General features: G+C 39.5%; 1 protein-coding gene across 5 annotated transcripts in view; it reads left to right on the forward strand.

Annotated features, from left to right (window-relative positions):
- Window positions 1-21644, forward strand: part of GRM5 (glutamate metabotropic receptor 5) — a 485303-nt gene that overhangs the window by 380987 nt on the left and 82672 nt on the right. For all 5 annotated transcript variants that reach the window (XM_080640487.1, XM_080640490.1, XM_080640489.1 and 2 more), the window contains exons 5-6: window positions 14254-14500; window positions 19236-19404. In XM_080640487.1, coding sequence (XP_080496613.1) covers window positions 14254-14500; window positions 19236-19404 — 416 coding nt within the window. The remainder of the gene's footprint in view (window positions 1-14253; window positions 14501-19235; window positions 19405-21644) is intronic.

Below are 21644 nucleotides of genomic sequence, written 5' to 3' on the forward strand. Positions count from 1 at the left end.
CAGTCTGTTTGTCCTTAGAAAAGTTACCTAATACCTCAGTTTCCTTGTATAACAAATGAGGTTGTCCTACTGGTATGGCTCAGTGGTTGAGCATAGACTTATGAACCAGGAAATCATGGTTCTATTCCCAGACAGTGCACATGCCCAGGATGCTGCTCCATCCCCAGTAGAGGGTGTGCAGGAGGCAGCCAATCAATGATTCTCTCTCATCATTGATGTTTCTCTCTCTCCCTTTCCCTTCCTCTCTAAAATCAATAAAAATATAAACATATTTTAAAATGAGGTTAATGGTAGGGCTTTTATAATGGCTAAATTAGAATAATAATAATTTCTCAGTAAATAGTACCCAGTACTATTAATTAAAATATTTTATATATATACTGAGTGGCCAGATTATTATGATCTCTGAATGCATAATAATCTGGCCACTCAGTGTATATCCTATATAATAAAAGGCTAATATGTAAATTGTCCCCTCGACCAGGAGTTCGACCAGCAGGCAGGCCGGCCAACCACCCATGTCCCCTCCCCTTGGTCAGGATGGCTGGACCCCACCCATGCATGAATTCATGCACCGGGCCTCCAATATATGTATATCTATATATACTGAGTGGCCAGATTATTATGCGTTCAGAGATCATAATAATCTGGCCACTCAGTGTATATTTCATTTTCTCCTCAAGTGCTACCCTCAGAAGTTAATAAAGATGATTATTCTCAATTTCAAGTGACAGAAAATGACATTTGCAGAAGTGACCTTATGTTTATAAAAAGTTAGGGTAGATACCGGCACAGAAAGGTCAGTCTATAGACCTTTAAATTGAGTTTAAAATTCCACTTTACCACATTTTAACTTTATGTCATTGGCATTTTTATTTTAACACTCTGAGCCAAAATTTTCTCATCTCAACAAAGGCAGAATATAATGCTTAGTTTATATGTTTGCCCCGAGGATTAAATGAGGTAATGAATATAAAGCAACTGGCATCTAGCATCTGTGGGATACTTTCTTCTCCCATCTCTTATCCTTTAATGACTACTTTTAAAATATTTCAGAATAAAATAGTTTATTTTAAAATATTTCAGAATAAAATAATTTATAGAAAATAACCATTGTCATGGCTGCAAGTGGTATTATTGTGATTTTAAAGTAATATCTATAATAAGGAAACCAGTCCCAATGGTGCAGTAACTAGCATCCTCAGAAGAGGGAGCTTCATAAGGACTTTTTTAATAAAAATGATCCAGTGGATAACATTTTGCACTAATATCTCTACACTAATCAAATCTCTTGTATTACACGTGATAATTAATCTTCCATGTATACAATTTGTGAACTCTGCATTTTGTGCTTTAATTCTTCGCAGAAAACCTATAGGCCACAATGTAATTCTTTTTTTTCAATTTTCTACTTCATTTCAATTATGGTGCTTATTATATGAGATGGGGTTTTCATTTATCATGCTTGTAATTTTTAATTAGAAGTTGTTTTTAGCATCCCTTATTTTCAGAAGCATAAACTCTGGAACATTACGTGAGTAAAAAAGCAGAGTAGTTCTCAAATATTCACAGGTGTGGAAAGAACTTTTATAAATGTATTAGACTCATCTAGTGATCTCTTGTACATAAATTGTACTAGGTGTACAAACACAGCAGCACAAGTCTCTAGTTATTTAGTACCTGTTACAGGGTCTTCTGTATGTATTGTCTCTAAGACTCACAACTCTACAAGCAGGTATTAATTTCCTTATTTTCCAAATAAGGAAGCCCTGAAAAAAAGAATTACTCAATCCTACCTGGGAAACTGTAGCATGACTTCACAGTAATGTGACCATTAAACTGTGAGGAAACTCACCCGATAAAGATGGGAAAGCTACATCTTCAGGAAACACTATGAAACACAGTTAAAATGAAAAAGAATAATGACTATAAAGATGGACAGACAGAGTCATGTAGGAAAGTTCTGGTCTAGGAATCTGATCTGAGTTTAAAAATGAGAATGAAATGCTATGGCTTTTTGCCATTTACTCTTTTGAATAATAGCATAACCACCAGCCTTCATATCCAGGTGGAATTCTTCCTTCATTTACACACCATATGGAAGCTCCTCAAAATACTGTAATGTGAATGAAAGAGATATGCTAGCTGAAATAACATCCATTAGAAGGCTGCCAACCGGCAGTTAATGGTGAATCATTTAAATTTAAAATTTGGCGATCTGCACATAGAAGTGTAGGATCCCTATTGAGTTTCTGTAGCTCCCTGAAGATGTCTCCTTTCCGCAGCTACTGCGATCGTTTGCATTTTAATATCAGCATTTAGAGGTCAACTGCCTGTATTTCAGGCACAGTTATAAATTGGATTCACTGCAGAAAATCTAAACTGGTGTATCTGTAGGGGACCGGGTACAACTCTGGGTTCCCACTGTTTCCTGATGCACAATACACACATAAAGTGTCAGGAAAGGGGATGGACGATTTATGTAACGTCATTAGTTACTTCAACCCTCGCATCACTAACCTTTCCTTTATGATATCAGTAGTCTCTGTCCAAGCCCTAGATCACATAAATAACTAGTCCTTTTTTTTATTAATCTTGACATATGCTCCCAAGAAGCTACCTGTTCATTATATTATTAATTTCTCTCTCTGGCCCACTACATTACCCATCATTCATTATGACCCGCCAATGTATTCTTGACAATGTTAACCACTGTTCTGGGTGCTGAAAATACAATAATAAGCAAGATCAATGTGGACTTAGTCTGCATAGAGCTGGCTGTCTATTCTGAACTAATCTCTGAATCTCATGGTATGTTTAGCAGGTTTTGTTTAATAAATGTTAAATGAAAGAATTAATTGCACACTCTATACCACAGTGATGAAATTATGGGGATACAATATAAACAAGACAGTTTTAGCCTTCAGGATGCTCATACTCTGTGGTGGGCACACACAAACACATAGATAATGCTAATGCATGGCAGAAAGCATTACGTGTTGTAATGGAAGTATAAACACATTTCTGTGGGAGCAGGTAATGGCAAAAGATTAATTCTGGCTTGGGGGATGCTCTGCCCTTCTGTCACAGCAGGAAACAAATTATGGTGTCATCCACTGAGCATAACTGGAATCCATTTGCCAGAGGCATGAGGAATGAGTAGATCCAGAAAATAAATGAGAGTTGGGAGAATTTGTTTCACTGCAATTCTTTTTCATTACAATGTTACAGTATGTTATCCAATGGCATCTTCCAGATTGATACTCTCCTTCCTAGAAAATATTTGAATCCCTTTCCGTAGAGCCTGCTTTTCTTTACTATTCTTCCCCATCTGGTAGGTGGAGAGGAAATAATGAGGGCCATCTGAATGCATTTTAGTATTTAGCATAAAAACTAATACAAAGAAGTAATAAGATTTTTAAAAAAGAAAACAGTTGCCAATTTCATTACTCTATAGTCATGAGTTAGCTAGCCGAAAACAATATTCAATAATGCTTGTGGTTTTTTTTGTGTTTTTTTTGCCTCCCTTATGAAAATAGCACTAACCCAAGAGTTTGGACACAAGGGGTATCGGGCCAGCTACCATCAAAGGTATGACTTTAGGGAAATCCTTTTCCTCCTATTGGCCTTATTTCCACCATCTATAAAATGAATTTATTGGACCAGATTAGGCAATTCCAATCTCAGATGACTATAGGAGCCAAAGAGGTAAAAATCAGAAGCAGGTCAGCATTTGCCAGGTGAGAATGTGAAGCCAGTATTGTGACATCTGAGTTTGTCAAGAGTCTACAAAACTGGATTCGAATGTGAAATTTCCACAAAATAGCATTTAGGCCGAAGAGGAATAAAGGAGTTCAGCCCAAGGGCTTCCTTTTTGCAGCTTCTAACCTAGATGCTTCCCCAAGTCTCTCACATCTCAGATATCCTCTGATTCCACATTGTTAAGATGGTCTGATTTCCCTTTGTCTAACAGCTACTAAGCTTCAAAGTTCCGGTTCCCCAGATGAATGAAAGAGCATGTTTTGAACACTATAAAATTAAATTGTCATCACAGATTGGAGGATTCAGTTTCTGCTCATCCTTGTGGGGCCTTCTGATTTGATGAAACAATAGGAAAATTAGGATTGAATGTTCAGTGTTCTAAATTAGAAATCCAGTTTTGAAGAAACAAAGAGAAAACAGCCATCCCTCACTCTCCTATTTTTTCAGTGCAGGCTGCTGTGCGGCAGATCCGGCCCGAGAGCAGTTGGCAAGTTTGAGTTGGCACACATCCTCCTGCCTCCACTGGCCCAGCCCATAGCGGACCCTAAAAACTGACCCTTAACAGAGGAAATACTGCTGGATGAAGTCCAGTTCTTTCAGGCATTCACATGCCAAGTCAGTAACACGTCCTTTCCGATTTATTGAATAAGAAAAGAAATCTGGAGAAAATAAGCCCTTTTATGACAGACACTTGGGACTTTAAAATCTGCCTAATAAGGTGAAACTCTTTATACCCTCACAAACTTCTATCACTGAGCTTCTGCCTGCCTTACATGCTAAGGTTTTTGAGGAAAGAGATACTACACTGAGGGCCAGATTATGATCTCCGAATGCATAATAATCTGGCCACTCAGTGTATATATATTAAAGACCCGGTGCATGAATTTGTGCATGGGTGGGGTCCAGCCAGCCTGGCCAGGGAGAGGGGACATGGGCGGTTGGCCGGCCAGCCTGCTGGTCGAACTCCTGGTCAAGGGGACAATTTGCATATTAGCCTTTTATTATATAGGACTAGAGGCCCACTACAGGAAGATTTCTGCAAGAATAGGGCTTTCTCGGGCCTGTTCCTGCAAGAATAGGGCTTCCTGTGGCTGGAACGAAGCAGAGAAGGGAGCTGTCTCGCTCCCTCCTTTCTCTGCTGCCTTGCTCCCTCCTTTCTCCGCCGCCTCGCTCCCTTCTCCACTGCTTCACTCCCTTCTGCAGCGCTTGGCTTCCTTCTATGCTGTCTTCAGTCTTTACTCCCCACCTGTGAATGCAAATCAACTGCCATCTTTGTTGGTTAATTTGCATACTTGTTCCTGATTGGCTGGTGGGTGTAGCAGAGGGATGGTCAATTTGCATGTTTCGCTTATTAGTGTAGATATACACTGAGTGGCCACATTATTATGCGTTCAGAGATCATAATAATCTGGCCACTCAGTGTATATTACTCAAGTTTATATCACCAGGATCCAGCACAGTGTCTGACATACAATAAGGACTCAGTAAATGTCTGTTTAATCAATAACTTAATCTCTGAATGTGTCAGCAAATAAATTAACTAATGAGCCAGAATTTCTCTCTAGGGTCTGACTAGCAAGAACAAAGGACATGACTATAACTGAGATTATTAAGACATCTATAGAAAGATTGTATCAACCAAAGGAGAGCAGGATGCTTGGGAATGGAGACAGAAGATCAGTAAACGGTGGTGGGACCCTTACAGCACTCCCAGTGACTGTAGACAGTCTCCTTCCTCCAGGTAGCATCTCATGATTCTGGACATTTCAGACATAATGTTATCTTATGTCAAATATTTATTTTAGAAATACGGGAAATCAATCTGGTTATCTTCAGGTTATAAGTTTGCACCAACCATCTGTGACCTGAGAGCCCATTATCAGGGCAGCTGTCCAGGCCTTTGCAGTGCTGTCAGTATTTACTGTTCATGTGTCTCCTTGAAGGACCAATCTTGGACTGAGGCAGTGTTGAATCCCATAGTTCACTTCTCAAAACTTTGGTATCCTGATTGGGGTCAAACCCATGCCTGCACAACTCAGAGGGGAGTCTAGGAGTTGATCTTCAATTTTGTGGGGTCACTTTCTTGATCTCTGCCCTGCTCTATAGTCTCCCTGACACTCCAGGCCCCAGCCTCTCTTAGTCCCCTCGTCTTCTGTGTAGAAACTGGAGGTTTTAGTTCCTACCTTTGTCTCATACTTTCTGTTCCTTCAGCTAGATTATCATGGGAGCCAAGTGGGGAGAGGGCTAGAGAAAGGAACAAAGAAATGGGGGGGGGGAGATTTCTCCATAGTAGTGGGACACAGTTCCTTTGGTTACAGCGAAGGGTCCCCACCCTAAGTTACAGGTGTTTGCCCAGCCACATTTGCCTTTGCCACTCCCCCTCTGCAGAGATGCTGGGGACTTGCATAGGAAAACAAACAAATAAAAACAAAAAATGGCTTTTCTCCCACTCTCTGCCCTTTCCACTCTTAAGACCGGTAAGAGAGAGCTCTTGGTGCTCTTGGTTCCTGCACCAGGGCCTGGTGCACAGGCCATGTTTGGGGCTGCCTTTGAGTCCAGGCCAGGAGGTACTGGAGGAAAGAGATCCAAGAATCTCATGCATGGTTCAGTGGCATTATGAATCCTGGTTTTCTTCCCTAGTTCTCCTGTTACCTTTACTTTTCAGGACAGAAAGTCATTCCAGCCAGGATTCTTGGCTGCATTCAGTGGGAAAAACAGGGCTAAGAGTGCTTTCTCTATATTGACTGGACCTGGATTTTTGCCATGTAGTTTTATTAGATGGTAAAATCACACTGGTTGCTTAATAGTATTGTCCGGTCTATCTGGCAGAGCCTGTTGTAAGCTGGCATTGTTTAATTTTATTTAGTGTCTTCCTACAAAGGAAAAATTGCTTCAGTAAACTGATTTGACAATCTGAGTACCTATGAGACACCAGTCCTCATTCATGTATTTTATATACATTAGTAATGCCAATGATGTGTCAGGTATAGGGCTAGGCACAAGGGCTATCTCTGGAACTGACACAGAATCTTTGTCCCTAGAGAATATGATAGATCAGAGTAGAGAGGTAAATCGAGGGCAGAATAAGAAAGCTATTAAAGGTCAAGAAAAGGTATTTACAGTATAATTTGATTTTCAACTGAATGGTTTTGATTGGGGGCTAACAAAATCAGTATTGTGCTTTAGAAAGACGACTCCCTATATATCCACATTGGAAATACAGAGGCTCAGGTAGGGTAAGATTGGAGGTAGTAAGATCTGTTAGGAGGCTGTTGTAGTAACCCAAGCAAGAAATTATGACAATCTGGACTTAGTCAAAATAAATCATGCTATATCTATACAAGGGAACAGGATACAGCCAGTAAAAGAGTCTAGCATCTCTATGTTAAAGAAATGATCAGAAAGTAAGAAAGGTGTCTACTTTCTGAGTTGGGCCCAATAGATTATATTTCTCCAAGAAAAACACACCAAAGCCTTACATTATACAGCCCCTCAAAGAACACAGTTGGCACATTTGCCCTAGCTAATGCCCCTGCTTAGCAATATACTTCTTTCAGATCTTTATAATTTGTTTATGGAGAAATAAACCAGATCATTAATAACAGAACATGGGTCAGGAACCACGTAACATAAATCAATTTATTTCATCAAATGCTTTATAAGTATAAACTTATTTTATACTTGTATAAAACTATTTTAGTTCAAATAAAGTATTTTCAAATAAAAATAGTTAGACACTATTATTAAACCCATTTTCTTCAGGCACAGAATGGTTAATGACCTTAGCCAAAGTCACATAGCCCAGCTGTGATTCTAATCTGCTGCCTGGTTCCAGAACCTGTTCTCCTGTGTCTATGCTCTGCTGCTCTGAGAAGTTGACATGCACTCTCTAACATAAAGTAAGACAACATCTTTTTTTAAAAATATATGTTTTGCCCTGACCGGTTTGGCTCAGTGGATAGAGCGTTGGCCTGCAGACTGAAAGGTCCCAGGTTCGATTCCAGTTAAAGGCATGTACCTTGGTTGCGGGGCACATCCCCAGTAGGGGGTGTGCAGGAGGCAGCTGATCGATGTTTCTCTCTCATCGATGTTTCTAACTCTCTATCCCTCTCCATTCCTCTCTGTAAAAAATCAATAGAATATATTTAAATATATATATATATACATATATATATATATATATATATACACACACACACATTATATATATATATATATATATATACATATATATATATATATATATATATATATATATATATATATGTTTTATTGATTTCAGAGAGGAAGGGAGAGAGAGAAAGAGAGATAGAAACATCAATGATGAGAATCATTGATCCGCTGCCTCCTGCATGCCCCCCAGGGATCGAGCCTGCAACCCAGACATGGCCCTTGACCTGAATCAAACCCAGGACCTTTCAGTTTGCAAGCTGAGGCTGTATCCACTGAGCCAAACTGGCTAGGGCTAAGATAACATCTTGAAGATTCACCATCTTTAGAACTATGTGAAGTTAGGAAGGGGGTGGAGCTAGAGAGAGATTGAAACCTGAGGAAATAAGAGGCAGAAAAACTCTCTAATTAACCAACGAATTCCCTACATCTACAAATATCTGTTGTATTGATTGCTTTTAAGTGTGGGTAGCACTTCCCCCTCTATCCAAAAAGCTAAACTTGCCAGTTATTTACAGTCAGTTGTCTTGATTCCCTTAGCTTTTTCATCTATAGTGGAAAGAGCTCCAACTTCACTGAATTTTCTGAAATTAAAGCATTTTGTAAAGTATTTATTTTGTTAGTACACATTTCAACAGAGCTCTGTCGGCTCCCTGAAGGTGAGAGCTCAGCCATGAATTGCTTCTTCTAATGAAAGAACGAGTCTGGAAAGTAGGTGGAATGGTGTAGGCAGAATTCAAACTTGAATGTCTCTAAATTGAACCCCCACTGCAGCCTGAATGCTAAAACAGTTTAAAAGATCTTCCTTTAAAAATATGTATATCAAAATGAACTGAGAAATTACAAAGGCTAAAGTTCCATTAGTTTCGTCTAGCAAGTTGTTGTTTTTTTTTTTAATTTGCAATCATATGAAATCTTCAGGTCTCTACAAGACCCTAATGTTCCCCAAATAGGCCAGTTGGTCCCGGATACGCAATAGTAACTAACAATTCAACAGACTGTGCACAAACACATGTGTGCTCCTTGGTTTTCAAGCTCTTGCTGATGGTCAACTCTTTCTATATATTCCTGGGCTCAGGTCTTCGGCAGCACCAGTGGGCACTATTCAAGGGGACAGACATAAAGCATTTTCCAGGAAAGATCCAATATTATTGCTAGTTTATTCTCCCTAATTTTAGCACTTAATTAAAAATATTTCAGAGAGTGTATATTTCCAGTGAAAAGCAATGTTATATAGCAAAAAAGACACTAATCTTAGCGCTAGAATTTCTTGTCTACTTCTGATTTTTACTATCTGTGTGACCTCAGAAAATCTAATTAACCTATCTCCACATCAGTTTATCTCTACAATTTGGACACAGTATTGATGCACATCACAGGTACACACAAAAATTATTTTGACAACTGCCAAACAAATACAAATTTTCATTCTTGCATCCATTCAACAAAGAATACAGGAACCATGACCTAAGCACTGATTTGATTTGCAAATGAATAAGGCTCAAGTTTTGCCTTTGTGCCAGTTGCTGTCTTCTATAGACAAGGCATTAAAAAAAATTCAGAAGGAGAACCTGAAAGATGAGCACCTGAGACCTCTATTGGGCTCACACCAGAGGAGACCTTTGACTTGCTTTTATTCTCCAAAGTCTTAACCAGGGGTCCTCAAACTTTTTAAACAGGGGGCCAGTTCACTGTCCCTCAGACCGTTGGAGGGCCGGACTATAGTTTAAAAAAAAAAACTATGAACAAATTTCTATGCGCACGGCGGGCCCGGGACGAGTCGGCTGCTAAGCAGGACAGGCAGCGGCACCCGGCAGGCCGGATAAATGTCCTCGGCGGGCCGCATGTGGCCCGCAGGCCATAGTTTGAGGACTCTTAACCATAAAACATAGTGATTAAAAATTATTATGATTTACATTTTGATATAGTTACTATTTATAAAGGACCTACCTTGTGCCAGGCCTTGTGTGAGGTACTTATGACTTTCCTATAACATTTATTTCTCATATCACCCTTGCAAGGTGAAGGTCTTCATTTAACAAATGATTAAATTTAATCTTAGAGGAGTTAAGTAACTTGTCCAAGTCACAGAGCTAGGAAGATATAAAATAGGAATGTAAACCTAGATCTCTCAGTTATGCTCATAAGACAAAAAATAAAAGAAGGAGAATCAACTACCACATGTTTAATAGACATAAAAACACTAATTGCTGAATTCTGATAGTGGGTTTGGAGATGACCACAAGATGCCCTATTTTTAGTCAGTTTTCTGGAAGTAGTATCAATCAGGTGAGTAAATCTGCCTCTATTTAAAGATTTAAACAGAGGAAGATAGGCAATGGACTAACTTGGGGACTGGATAGTTCAAATTCTCCAAGTATGCCTACATCGCTATAGTAAGGTATACAGGGTGCCTGTGAGAGGTGTAGAGAAAGTAACAGAGAGTTTGGAAGGGCAAGCTTAATTTTGGGATCTGCAATCATGGTGGTCTTCATGAAGGAAGTTATCTTGGAGCCTTTGAAAGTAGGTATGATTAGTGTTAGTACATTCAGGGAGGAAAATAAAATAGTAGTGATAGTCTACTTAGAAGGGACAGTTTTTGAGGACCCACTATGTGCCAGGCACTGTTCTAGGCACTGAGTAGTGAACAGAACAGGAGAAAATCGCAGACCTCATGAGTTTTCATTTCAGTGGGTAAATGAGACAGACCATAAATAAGACAGATATATAAAATATGTAGCATTTTAGGTGGTGGTAAGGAGAAAAATAATATTGGGGAAGGAGATAGGGAGAGTGTGGAAAGAGTGGGGTGGAAATGCATTTTAGGCAGGATATCCAGAGGCGATCTCAAAGAGAGGACAATATTTGAGACAAGACCTGAATTGTGGAGGGAATGCTCTGCAGATCTCTGAGGCTGTGCATTCCAGGTAGAAGGAATAGTAACTACAAGGGCCTGGAGGCAGAACCACATCTGGGCATATTTGAGGATCAGAGAGGAGATTAGAGTGCCTAGAGAGGAATAATTTAAGTGCAGAGGACCAGGAAGGAGTCAGAAGGATAAGGGTGGAGCACCATGAGCCAAACTTCTGTATGACTTCTTGGGTCAGTGTAAGGACTTGACTTTTACTTTCAGTAATAAGAGAGCCACTGGTAAGTTTGATGAAAGGAGTGTCATGATCTGACATATTTTAACAGAATTTTTCTGGCTATTTTGTTGAAAATCAGCTTGAATAAAAGGAGAATGGGCAAAGGTAGAAAAGAGACAGGTTAAAAGACGATTGCTGTAATGCAGGCAGGAAATGATATATCGTGAACTTGGCAGAGGAAGATCTGTATGAAATAGTTTAATTCTGGATGTATTTAGAAAGTAGATCAAATAAGATTTGAGAAATTAGGAAGGAAAGAGGAATCAAAAGTGTCCCCAGTATATTTGACCTAGCACCTAGAGGAATTTCTAGCAGCAGAGGGGAAATATGGAAGTATGAATATACTCAGTGTAGAGAAGGAAATTGTAAGATTTGACTGGCAGCCTGGGTCCAGTGTCAAGTCTTGAAAAGGAAGCAGACTTCCTCTTTTTATACTTGTCAGGATTAATTATGCTAGTTTTCCTAGTGATCCTTTGTTCTAGTACTCAGGGAAACTTAAAGAGTGTCAGCATTTGGGCCAGCAATCAAGAACAGAATAATATATCTCTACAGTTTGAAACTCTTCAAGAACCATGCTATCTTGAGAGAGTTCCTTTTTATCCCACTTAAAGAAAACTTTTCACCAAATGGCAAACCTCTGATGTTCCTTTCACCTTATTACCACGCTCTTCCTATATGTCTCATTCCTCTGCATTCTTTAGTCACTGGGCCTGGTAGTAAATTCTGCCTCCTGTACACTCCTGCCCATAATCATGTCCTCTGCCCTAGACTAGGTCATTTCTAGCTATCACTGGTATTGTTGCATTGCATCCTAATGGGTCTTCCTAACTCCACTCCTACAGCCCTTTAAATCTTTCTCCACATTGTAGCCAGATTAGTCTTTCTAAAATAGAAACTTGATCAGGTTCCTTCCTAGTTTAAATACTAAAAAGGATCTCCATGTTCTTATAATAAAATACAGCAAACTTAAAGTGGCTTAATCAGTCCTGTCTTCCTCCACTACTTCAGTTCTCCTCATTCTCCTACTTCCCATTCCATGTTCTGGCCATTTCAATCTTTGTAAAGTTTCCCAAATGCAGTATGCTCTATCTCATCTGTGTACCTTCAGGCATGTTTGGAACACTCTTCCCTTCTACTCTTCATCCAGCTGATACTCAACCATAATGCTCAGCTTCAGTGAACTTCTAGGTCTGGTGCCCTTCCCGATTCAGTCCTACCTCAGCACTTGTCAAACCAGATGCTCATCTGCCCTCTAGACTCTAAGTAAATAAGAGCAAGAATCATGTCTCGTTCAACATTATGTCCCCCAGTTTCAACAAGTTTTGAGCAGTCACTCCATATCTGTTGAATTAATAACCCATATTGAATGTTAATTCTTTTTTTATTATTTATTTTCTACAGAGAGGAAGGGAAAGGGATAGAGAGTTAGAAACATCGATGAGAGAGAAACATCAATCAGCTGCCTCCTGCACACCCCCCACTGGGGATGTGCCCGCAACCAAGGTACATGCCCTTGACCAGGATCAAACCTGGGACCCTTGAGTCCCCAGGTCGATGCTCTATCCACTGAGCCAAACCAGTTAGGGCTGAATGTTAACTCTTTAATGTCACTTTCCAAGAGCCTTTCATTGGAAGGGATCGCCCCCTCTTTTGGCCTCTATGGATTTTAACTCCACTTATTTATATAACAGATTTACCACCTTTACCACTTTAGTTATGTAATTTATCTCTATTATTGAACAAGTGCAGATTCCATGTTCAATTCATCTTTGTACTTTCCCTAGCTCATCTGCCACATAGCTTTATATATACACAGGCTCCAATAAAAGTTTATTGAATTAATTAATGAATTAATGGAACTTAAATGTTATCTTACCTAATAATAGAGAAACATGTAAATTGACCATACCTCCACTACACCCACAGCCAATCAGAGTGAGTATGCAAATCAACCCAACAAAGATGGAAGTTGATTTGCATATATACCTGGGTCCTGGGAACCTCCTCAGCACCCAGGTCACTCCCAGTCAGCCATTGGAGGGGTGCGGGAGTCCCCCTTCCCAAGCCTAAAGCCTGGGGTGGTGGCTTTAGGCTTGGGAAGGAGCCGAGCCTGCGATCGGAGGTGAAGGCGGGGGTGGGGAGTCGGGGACCCCTTCCCAAGCCTAAAGCCTGGGGTGGAGGCTTTAGGCTTGGGCAGGGGCCGAGCCTGGGGCTGAGCCTGGGACTGGAAAGAAGGGGAAAAAAATCAATGGAAACATATCCTCAGGTGAGGATAAAAAGAAAAATAAAGAACGAAATGTCATATCATATGAAAGACACATCTTGAAAATGCTTAAAGAAAGTTGTCATTTTTTCATGGTGAAGGGACTGGAGCCTGTGTTGATGAAAATACCTTGGCGGCTGTGGTGACTGGCAGTGGCTGCAGTAGCGGGGTGATGGGGCTGGCGCCTTCCCCTGATCAGCCCAGTCGCCTCCCGCAAAGGGAGGCGAGACTGAGGCTTAGGTTTGCTCCCAATGGGGGAGCGGGCCTAAGCCATCAGTAGGACATCCCCTGAGGGCTCCCAGTATGTGAAAGGGGGCAGGCTGGGCTGAGGGACCCCTCCCCAGTGCACGAATTTTGTGCACCGGGCCCCTAGTATTTAATAATTTCCAAATAGTCTGATTTATGGAGAGCATATGCTTTGCGGTTAGAAGTGGCAGATGATAAATCTAAGTAGGTAAGTTGAGGCAAGGAGGTGGAGGATCTAGTTTGCTCAGCTAAGTAAGAACTTAATAGTTTGGACACTGGAGATTTGTTGAGGATTTGTTGAGGTATGTGATCACAGCTGAGTTCAGGGAGATTAATCCATTCTTGAGATAACTTTTGTGGTAGATAACTGTAGCATCCTGCATCCATTCCCAGAGTTGGATGGAGGGGTAAGTGAACCTTGGTACTGTTAGGGATTCCCTTTGGGATTGTTAAGGGGGGAAAAAACACATACAGGAAGTAGAAGACAATTACTAGGCATAGTATGTTGGCTCTTGGATCGTAGTTTTACCTCTGGTTCTAGCTATAATATCACTCTAGCTATAATATCACCCTGCATTCTCTAATTATTCAAAATTATTCAGAGTCTTATATGTAGTTATAGTAGAATTAAATCTTAAAGTTAATTCCTAATTTGTTTCCCAACAGGTTCTCTGACTCTGAGAACACATCACGTTCAAGATTCCAAAATGGGATTTGTGATCAATGCGATCTACTCCATGGCCTATGGCCTTCACAATATGCAGATGTCCCTCTGCCCAGGCTACGCGGGCCTCTGTGATGCAATGAAGCCCATAGACGGACAGAAACTTTTGGACTCCCTGATGAAAACCAATTTTACTGGGGTTTCCGGAGATATGATTTTATTCGATGAGAATGGAGACTCTCCAGGAAGGTATTGTTACAATTCCTCTCTAGACAATAGATCCTGAACAAGAGCCATCTCTTGATCCTGAGGTACTTCTTTATCTCCTTGGTGGTTATCCAGGAATCTGGTCATGTTTGACTAGCTCTGACATCACAAAGTGAGAAGAGACAGAGAGCCCTATTTCCTGTGGCCAGGGAAACATATTGATGCTGATGTGCAAAACATGGTCTTGGAATCATCCCCGTATTTCAGAGATGTAAACATAGAAGCAGGGGCCTCATGTTACCATAGATTATCAAAAGCAAGTTCTGTTTGCCATGTTATTCCCTGTATTCTAATCTCTTCTTAGGTCATGAAGCTATTCTGAAACAGGAACAATTCAATCTCTGGTATTCCAGAAATATGCATGAGGCATTTTTATATTGTTTGCTGTACCTACAGAGAGTTACAAGTCATATTTTATTTTCTTATCCTCCAACTGGAGCACTTTCTCCCTTCTCAAGGACTAAATTGTCTTTTTCTCTGAAATTTCACCTTCCGTTACTTATAGAGAGGAGCCTGAAAATATGAACTTACACATAATTATAGGTCAGCCTCCAGGAAAAGTCCTGAAGTACCTAGAACTTATCAGAATTCACATCTATTTCATACTCCAAATTCTTAAGTGACTCTTCACATGGAACTTTTAATCCATGAGAGATGGTGTCATTGAAATGATATTCTGGGTTGTAGCAAGGCTGGGTCTTCACCTTGCTGCAGAACAATTGGGGTCCTTTGGTCTACCCCTGTTAAATTCCAAGTACTCTTCCAGTAGCAGATTATGTTTGACAGCTGCGCTTGCAGGGGGTGACCTTACAGAGTGTTTGCAGTTGACCATGCCAAAAGGTTTCAAGAGTCTCTCCAGGACTCATAATCTAGGTGCCTACACCTTGGTTTAGCTTGGTCCATATTCCCGAGGTAAGCTGGAGCTTGTCTCTGTTGCAGCCCTTACCATTTCATAAACTGGACTTCTCAGTTACAGCTGCTGTCAAGTCATGCAGCCAAGAGGAAAGCGGGATATTTTCTCTATTCTAGAGATGTGAAGATGATTGCTCCAGGCAGGCTATTAGCTAAGATTAGCTGACTTTTCATATGTGGTTTTCTAATTTTTGGCTATTCAGTTTATCCATTACAAGGTGTGAAGGGTGCAGAGTGGGAGGGAGAGATACAAGCATTTACCCAGGGTCAAAATTGGCTCTATTGTAATGCTTCTTGGGGCAGGTGGACCAATGAGCTCAATCTTTGGGCTTAGGTCAAGGCCTGTGCTCTGGTAACTACACATGGATTTATCAGTCCTGTATACATCCTCACAGTACTGACATCAGCTTGGGACTTGTTCACAGATGTTGTGATTACAGCTTCACCATTCAGTTTTCATTTCATATATCCAAGCCAGTTCCACAAGCCAGATAGTGAATAAATGGCTCAGTTCTATTCCAATGGGAAATCTTAATGAGTCACTGTCTCATTTATAATCCTCCAAATATGCTGTAATGAGATACATTTCCGATGCTGGTTCTTAACCTTTTTTTTTTTTTTTTAGCATGAATCTCTTTAAGACTCGGATAAAATTTGTAAATATTCTCTTAATAACAATATACGTAACATTTTACAATTTCTGGGAATTCACAGTTGTTTAGAGATTTCTCATGCATTACTAGGGTTGGGTATTATATTAACTCATTAATAAATTATCAGAATTGGCTTCTGAAGGCATGAGCCAGACTTAGGAAAAGGTGGTTTGCAACTTTTTGTTTTTCCAATGAATCCAGTTATATTTACAAAATAAATAAAACTAACATTTATTGAGTGTGTTTTCTGGGTCAAACACTAAGCTAAATCCTCTACATTTGAATCCTATGGGATAAGTAATATTATTATTCCCTTTCCAGATTAAGGCTTACAAACTGAGGCTCACAAAGGTTAAATGACTCGCCCAAAGACACAAAGACACGTTCTAATAAATGGTAGTCAATATTCTTACTCAGCCTGCTGGGCTTCAACTCCTAACCATATACGACATCCTGCCAATTAACCAGGATCACAATAAAAAAGCCATTATTTTCTGAGAAATGTATTTAAAGGTATTATGTTGTTAGTTCTACGGATTAAAAGTTACAGCTTTGCTAGATCAAAGGCATTCCAAACCAGAGGAGCCTGGGGTGGTCAAGTGTTCCCTTAAAATGCCGGAGTCCCAAAGCCAGAGCCTAAACAGAGGAAGTTGGGAGAGGTAGCAGCTCACTCAGGCACACACACTTGTGGATCATTGAAGAGTAAACTAGAATCATTGCTTTTAAACCTCACATCTAATTAGCGTCCTATCAGTTCACAATTTTTTAATGAAAATCTTGGTGCCAGGTGTGTTACAGAATTCAAAATGTTTGAATGTTCAAAGGGTTATACAGTCCTCTAATGCCCCTGGCATGCTGTGGAGCAGCACTTCTTTATCAACATGTTAATGTTTCTGCAGCAAAACATGAATATTCACATGAAGTGTGATAAATAGAGTGACTATAAGTAGTCTCATGACAGTGTGGACCAGGTTCTGTCACTAGGTAAGTTCAGATAGGCTTCTGAGGCACTGCCAAGTGAGTTATAAAAGTTTTTTTAAAAAAAAGCTGTGGTTTTCAGAGCTCTAAAGAATTCAGAATTATATATAAGAAATGTGGACCTTTACTATTTACTACCAACGGTATAGATTACAGGTCAGCAAACACTATTGTCTGCAGGTCAATTTGAGTCTGCTGTCTTTATAAATAAGATTTTGTCAGAACACATTTGCACTCATTTGTTTACTAGTAGATACTGTTTTGTGGCTGCTTTCACATGACACTAGCAATGTAGAGAAATTCCACAAATCAGAGACAATTTTGCATAGCCTAAAGTATTTACTGTCTGCCCCTTTACAACAAAAGTTTTCCAACCTCTGGTATAGAGAGTTCATTGAAAACTAAGATTTCAGAGGCATTGTCATGGATATAGCAATAAGAGCCTTAAAATGTAGAGTAATTCAGATTTCTGCAATATTTAAACAATGGGAAATTGATTTCTTAGCCCTATTGAATAGATTTTGATAATGGAGCCTAAAGGCTGAGGTTAGGTCTTGGTTCGGCCGCTTGCATATTCTGCAATCGGGTCATCTTCACTACCTAACCAAGTTTCAGTTCCATTAGCTGTGGAATTAACAGTTTGGTAGAATTGGATTGATGGCTTATTTGGGGGTGAATAATGAAACCCTCAGATCTGTTCAAATCAATAGCAACAAAGAGAGAAGCCTCCTGACACCTACATTTCTTTCCTCCTTCCAGCCTAGAATGTTCAAAAGTTACTTGCTCACAGTCACCTTTTGAAGAGCTAGAAGCCCAATATATTTGAAGTAGCCAATGACATCATATATATGAGTCCTTTTTACCTGTGTTTTATGTTCTAATATCTCAACTTAGTAGCCATGGGGTAACTGGCAGAGTGGAAAGATAGGACTCAGTTTTGTATCCTATAGATTGGTGCTTTTTGTTTTAGACATGGAATTTAGACAGCTACTCAAAATTATTACCAACTGCAAATAAAACACTGTAGAATTGTCCTTTGGCCACTGAATAGACAACGAAACTTAAGAATGAGTTAACATTCTGAAAAAGATACTACAGTAAAAAAATGTGATGGGAAATGAAAACAGAATAGTATCATTTTGCAATGTAATGTCCAAACAGATTGATGTCAGATTTGTTCTTAGCATCTATGTGCTGAGCATTGGTCTGAATATGACAATCTGGCAACTTGAACCCCAAAGCAAGAAAGTTTTCCATCCATGTCAATTTCCAGATAACTAAATATGCTGAGCATGAAAGGTTGCAGGAGGCATTCATAAGAGCCCATCTGCCAATCCTGTAAGTCCTGGGAGGGATTATCAGAGAGTACTATGTGAAAGCACTGTGCATCTGAGACATACCTATAAGTACGTCTACAGGAACTGACACAGTGATTGTACTACTCACCCAAGGTACCCAGATTGGAAAATCATTTCAGAAATGATTCTCTTAATATAAAAAAAAATCACCTAAACACATCAATTTTCCCTCTTTACATCGCTATCCCCATGCTCAAAATAAGAATAATAGCTAATAGAGGCTGAGAACTCACAGGGTGTTAGTATATCCAGGGATTTTAATGTTACATGAGGTGCTTTAGAAGCTATTTTCAGACTTATTTTAAATATCACTGCAGGTGTCTTTATAGAACGACTTTTGCCATTGATAAAGGATAAAACAAGAAAGGAAAACCAGGCCCTCTCCAAATTACCCCCACATTCCCTATAGCTGAAGATTAAAGATTTACCAAATTTTTCACTTGGTTAGAAAAGGGAAATTTTATTTTATTTGAGTGGAGATGAAAACCTTTCTATCTTTTTTAGAAGCCTAAGAGCAGTGCTTGTTTAAACTTCTTGAAGTTATTTCAAAACTTGTCTTTCATCCTGCTAAGGTCAGGTCACCTTCTCACTTAGGATTACTTTCTATTTCAGGTGTATGCTTGAATTTAAAAAAAAAATAGTCTCTGAAGACAAAGTGAAACAGAGGTTTTTTTGTTGTTGTTAGTCTTAGTGTACTGTCATGGAAAATTCCAGTATCACTAATTTTTTACATTGTTTGGGAATGAAATATTTCAATTTTTCATGGCTGAGATTTTATATTGTTAGATGAATAATTATTATATTCTCATTTCTAAGGTATGAAATAATGAACTTTAAGGAAATGGGAAAAGATTATTTTGATTATATCAATGTTGGAAGCTGGGACAATGGAGAATTAAAAATGGATGATGATGAGGTATGGTCCAAGAAAAACACCATCATCAGATCCGTGTGCAGTGAACCATGTGAGAAAGGCCAGATAAAGGTAAAATGGAGTCCATGTTTCTTTAATTGTTGTTGTAAATTCAGAAGAGTTCATTATCTTTGGCTGTTGTTTAAAATTTTAGATACTTGTTTTTTATATTATAATCTTTTCATATCAGAAATTGTATTTTTTACTTTTTGCTCATTGATTCTTCATGATATCTAGTATGACCCACAATAGGCTTAGTACTTGGACTCATTGAACCAGCTGATGAGTTATGCTTGCCTGCACCCTTTCTACTCATGTAAGCCTTTAAAAACATACTTCCTGGAAATAAATAGTTCACTGTTGGAAATTACCTTAATTGGTAATTATCTTAACAAATATTTATTAAACTCCTACTAATGTAATAGTTTATGTCAATGGTGAAAAAGTAAGTTAGATGCCTTTACTGTCAGAAGAGTTATAATTTAGATGAGGAAAAACGTCATGGGCACAGATAACTAACATCATGTAAAACTGGATGACTTTATTAAGAAAGAAAAAAGTGGAGCTATGTAAGTTCATACAAAGTAAAGGGAGAAATTTCTTCTGAATAAAATGTCAAACATTGCACCATGAATAATTGGTATGATTTCAGAGAGAGAAGAGAGGAAATAACCACTTACTGTTTCAGTAAAGAGATGCTAATAGGAAAGGTATGAAAGTGATCAACTATTCTGAAATAACATTGAATAATCTAGGGTATATTGATTTAAATATTTATTATAAAACAGAAAGTTGAAATGCTAGATTGAATCCATATATATGGAGAGTTTTAAATGTCATACTAAATAGGTTGAACTTATTAACCAGGAGTCTGATATTAATTATGACCAAGATGTTGACATATGCTGGGCTATAGTAGGTGAAGATTCAAGAGTAGAGTTCTGAAACATAAATAATGAAAGAAGAAACAAGTTAGAAGTACACTGTAGTGATGAGGGTCCTGAATTGTGGAAGAAACTGTGAGAATAGAAAGGGAGCAAGGGAGATGCTTGATATGAAAATTACAGAGGTAGACTCAACCATCCCTGGCTACCAATTGGATAGGAGAAGAGAAAGAAGTTTGAGCCAATTGTGATTTCGACTCTTAGTAACTAGAAAGTACCATTGTCAGGAACAGAAAAAATGAAAATAGTTTTAGAGAAAAGACAATGGGTTAATTTGGGGCTTGTTGGTTTTGAGGTATCTAATCAGTGGTAGAAAATATTGGTCTATAACAATGAGAAATAAGGCTGAATAAACAGACTTGGGAATTGAACAGAGCTAAAGTTGAAACTGATTGGGTAGATAAGATTGCTGCACCTGAAAGTACAGAGAGAAGATAAATGTGTACAGAGAGAGCAAGAGAACCAGATAGAACAGCCGGATCCGGCCCGCGGGCCGTAGTTTGCCCACGGCTGGTTTAGAGTGTCAACCCAAATGCCAAAAGATCAAGGGCTTAATTACTGGTCAGGGAACATGCCCAGGTTGTGGATTCAATCCCCAGTTTGGGTGCTTAAGGGAGGCAACCAATCAACATTTCTGTCTCACGTCAATGTTTCTCTCTCTCCCTCTTCCTTTCTCTATCTCTTAAAAAAACATATCCTCAGGTGAGGCATGTGAGGATTAAAAAGAAGAAGAAGAAAAGGTGGAGGGGGGGCAGCAGCAGGGTCAGGGACATATAGAGAACCAGAGAGCATGGTGGCATGTAAGACAGTGGTCAATCTAACCAAGATGTCAAGGAAGAGAAGGACTGAAGGAAAGACATGAGAATTGGGGTTAGCCCAGCCGTGGGCAAACTACGGCCCGCGGGCCGGATCCAGCTCGTTCGGCTGTTCTATCTGGCCCACGGAGCCGAAAGAGCGGAGGGTTCTCTTGCTCTCCCCTCCGCTCCTTTACTTTGAATTTATATTAGTTCACACAAACACTCCATCCATGCTTTTGTTCCGGCCCTCCGGTCCAGTTTAAGAACCCATTGTGGCCCTTGAGTCAAAAAGTTTGCCCACCCCTGGGTTAGCCCTTCACTTGGATCCTTCTGGAAACAGAAGACTACCAGATTGAATAGAATAGAATAACTAAGCAACACAAAATGTATGGTGAAAAGCAGGTAAGGGAATAGTCTGGCAGTTTGAAGACAATAAAATGCTACTTTTATACTAAATAGAGGCCCGGTGCATGAAATTTGTGCACTTGGGGGGAGGTCCCTCAGCCTGGCCTGTGCCTTCTCACAGTACGGGAGCCCTCGGGGGATGTATGAAGGCTCCCGCCACCACTGC

Source organism: Plecotus auritus, assembly GCF_963455305.1.
Source record: "Plecotus auritus genome assembly, chromosome: 9".
In the NCBI taxonomy this organism is placed as follows: Eukaryota; Metazoa; Chordata; class Mammalia; order Chiroptera; family Vespertilionidae; genus Plecotus; species Plecotus auritus.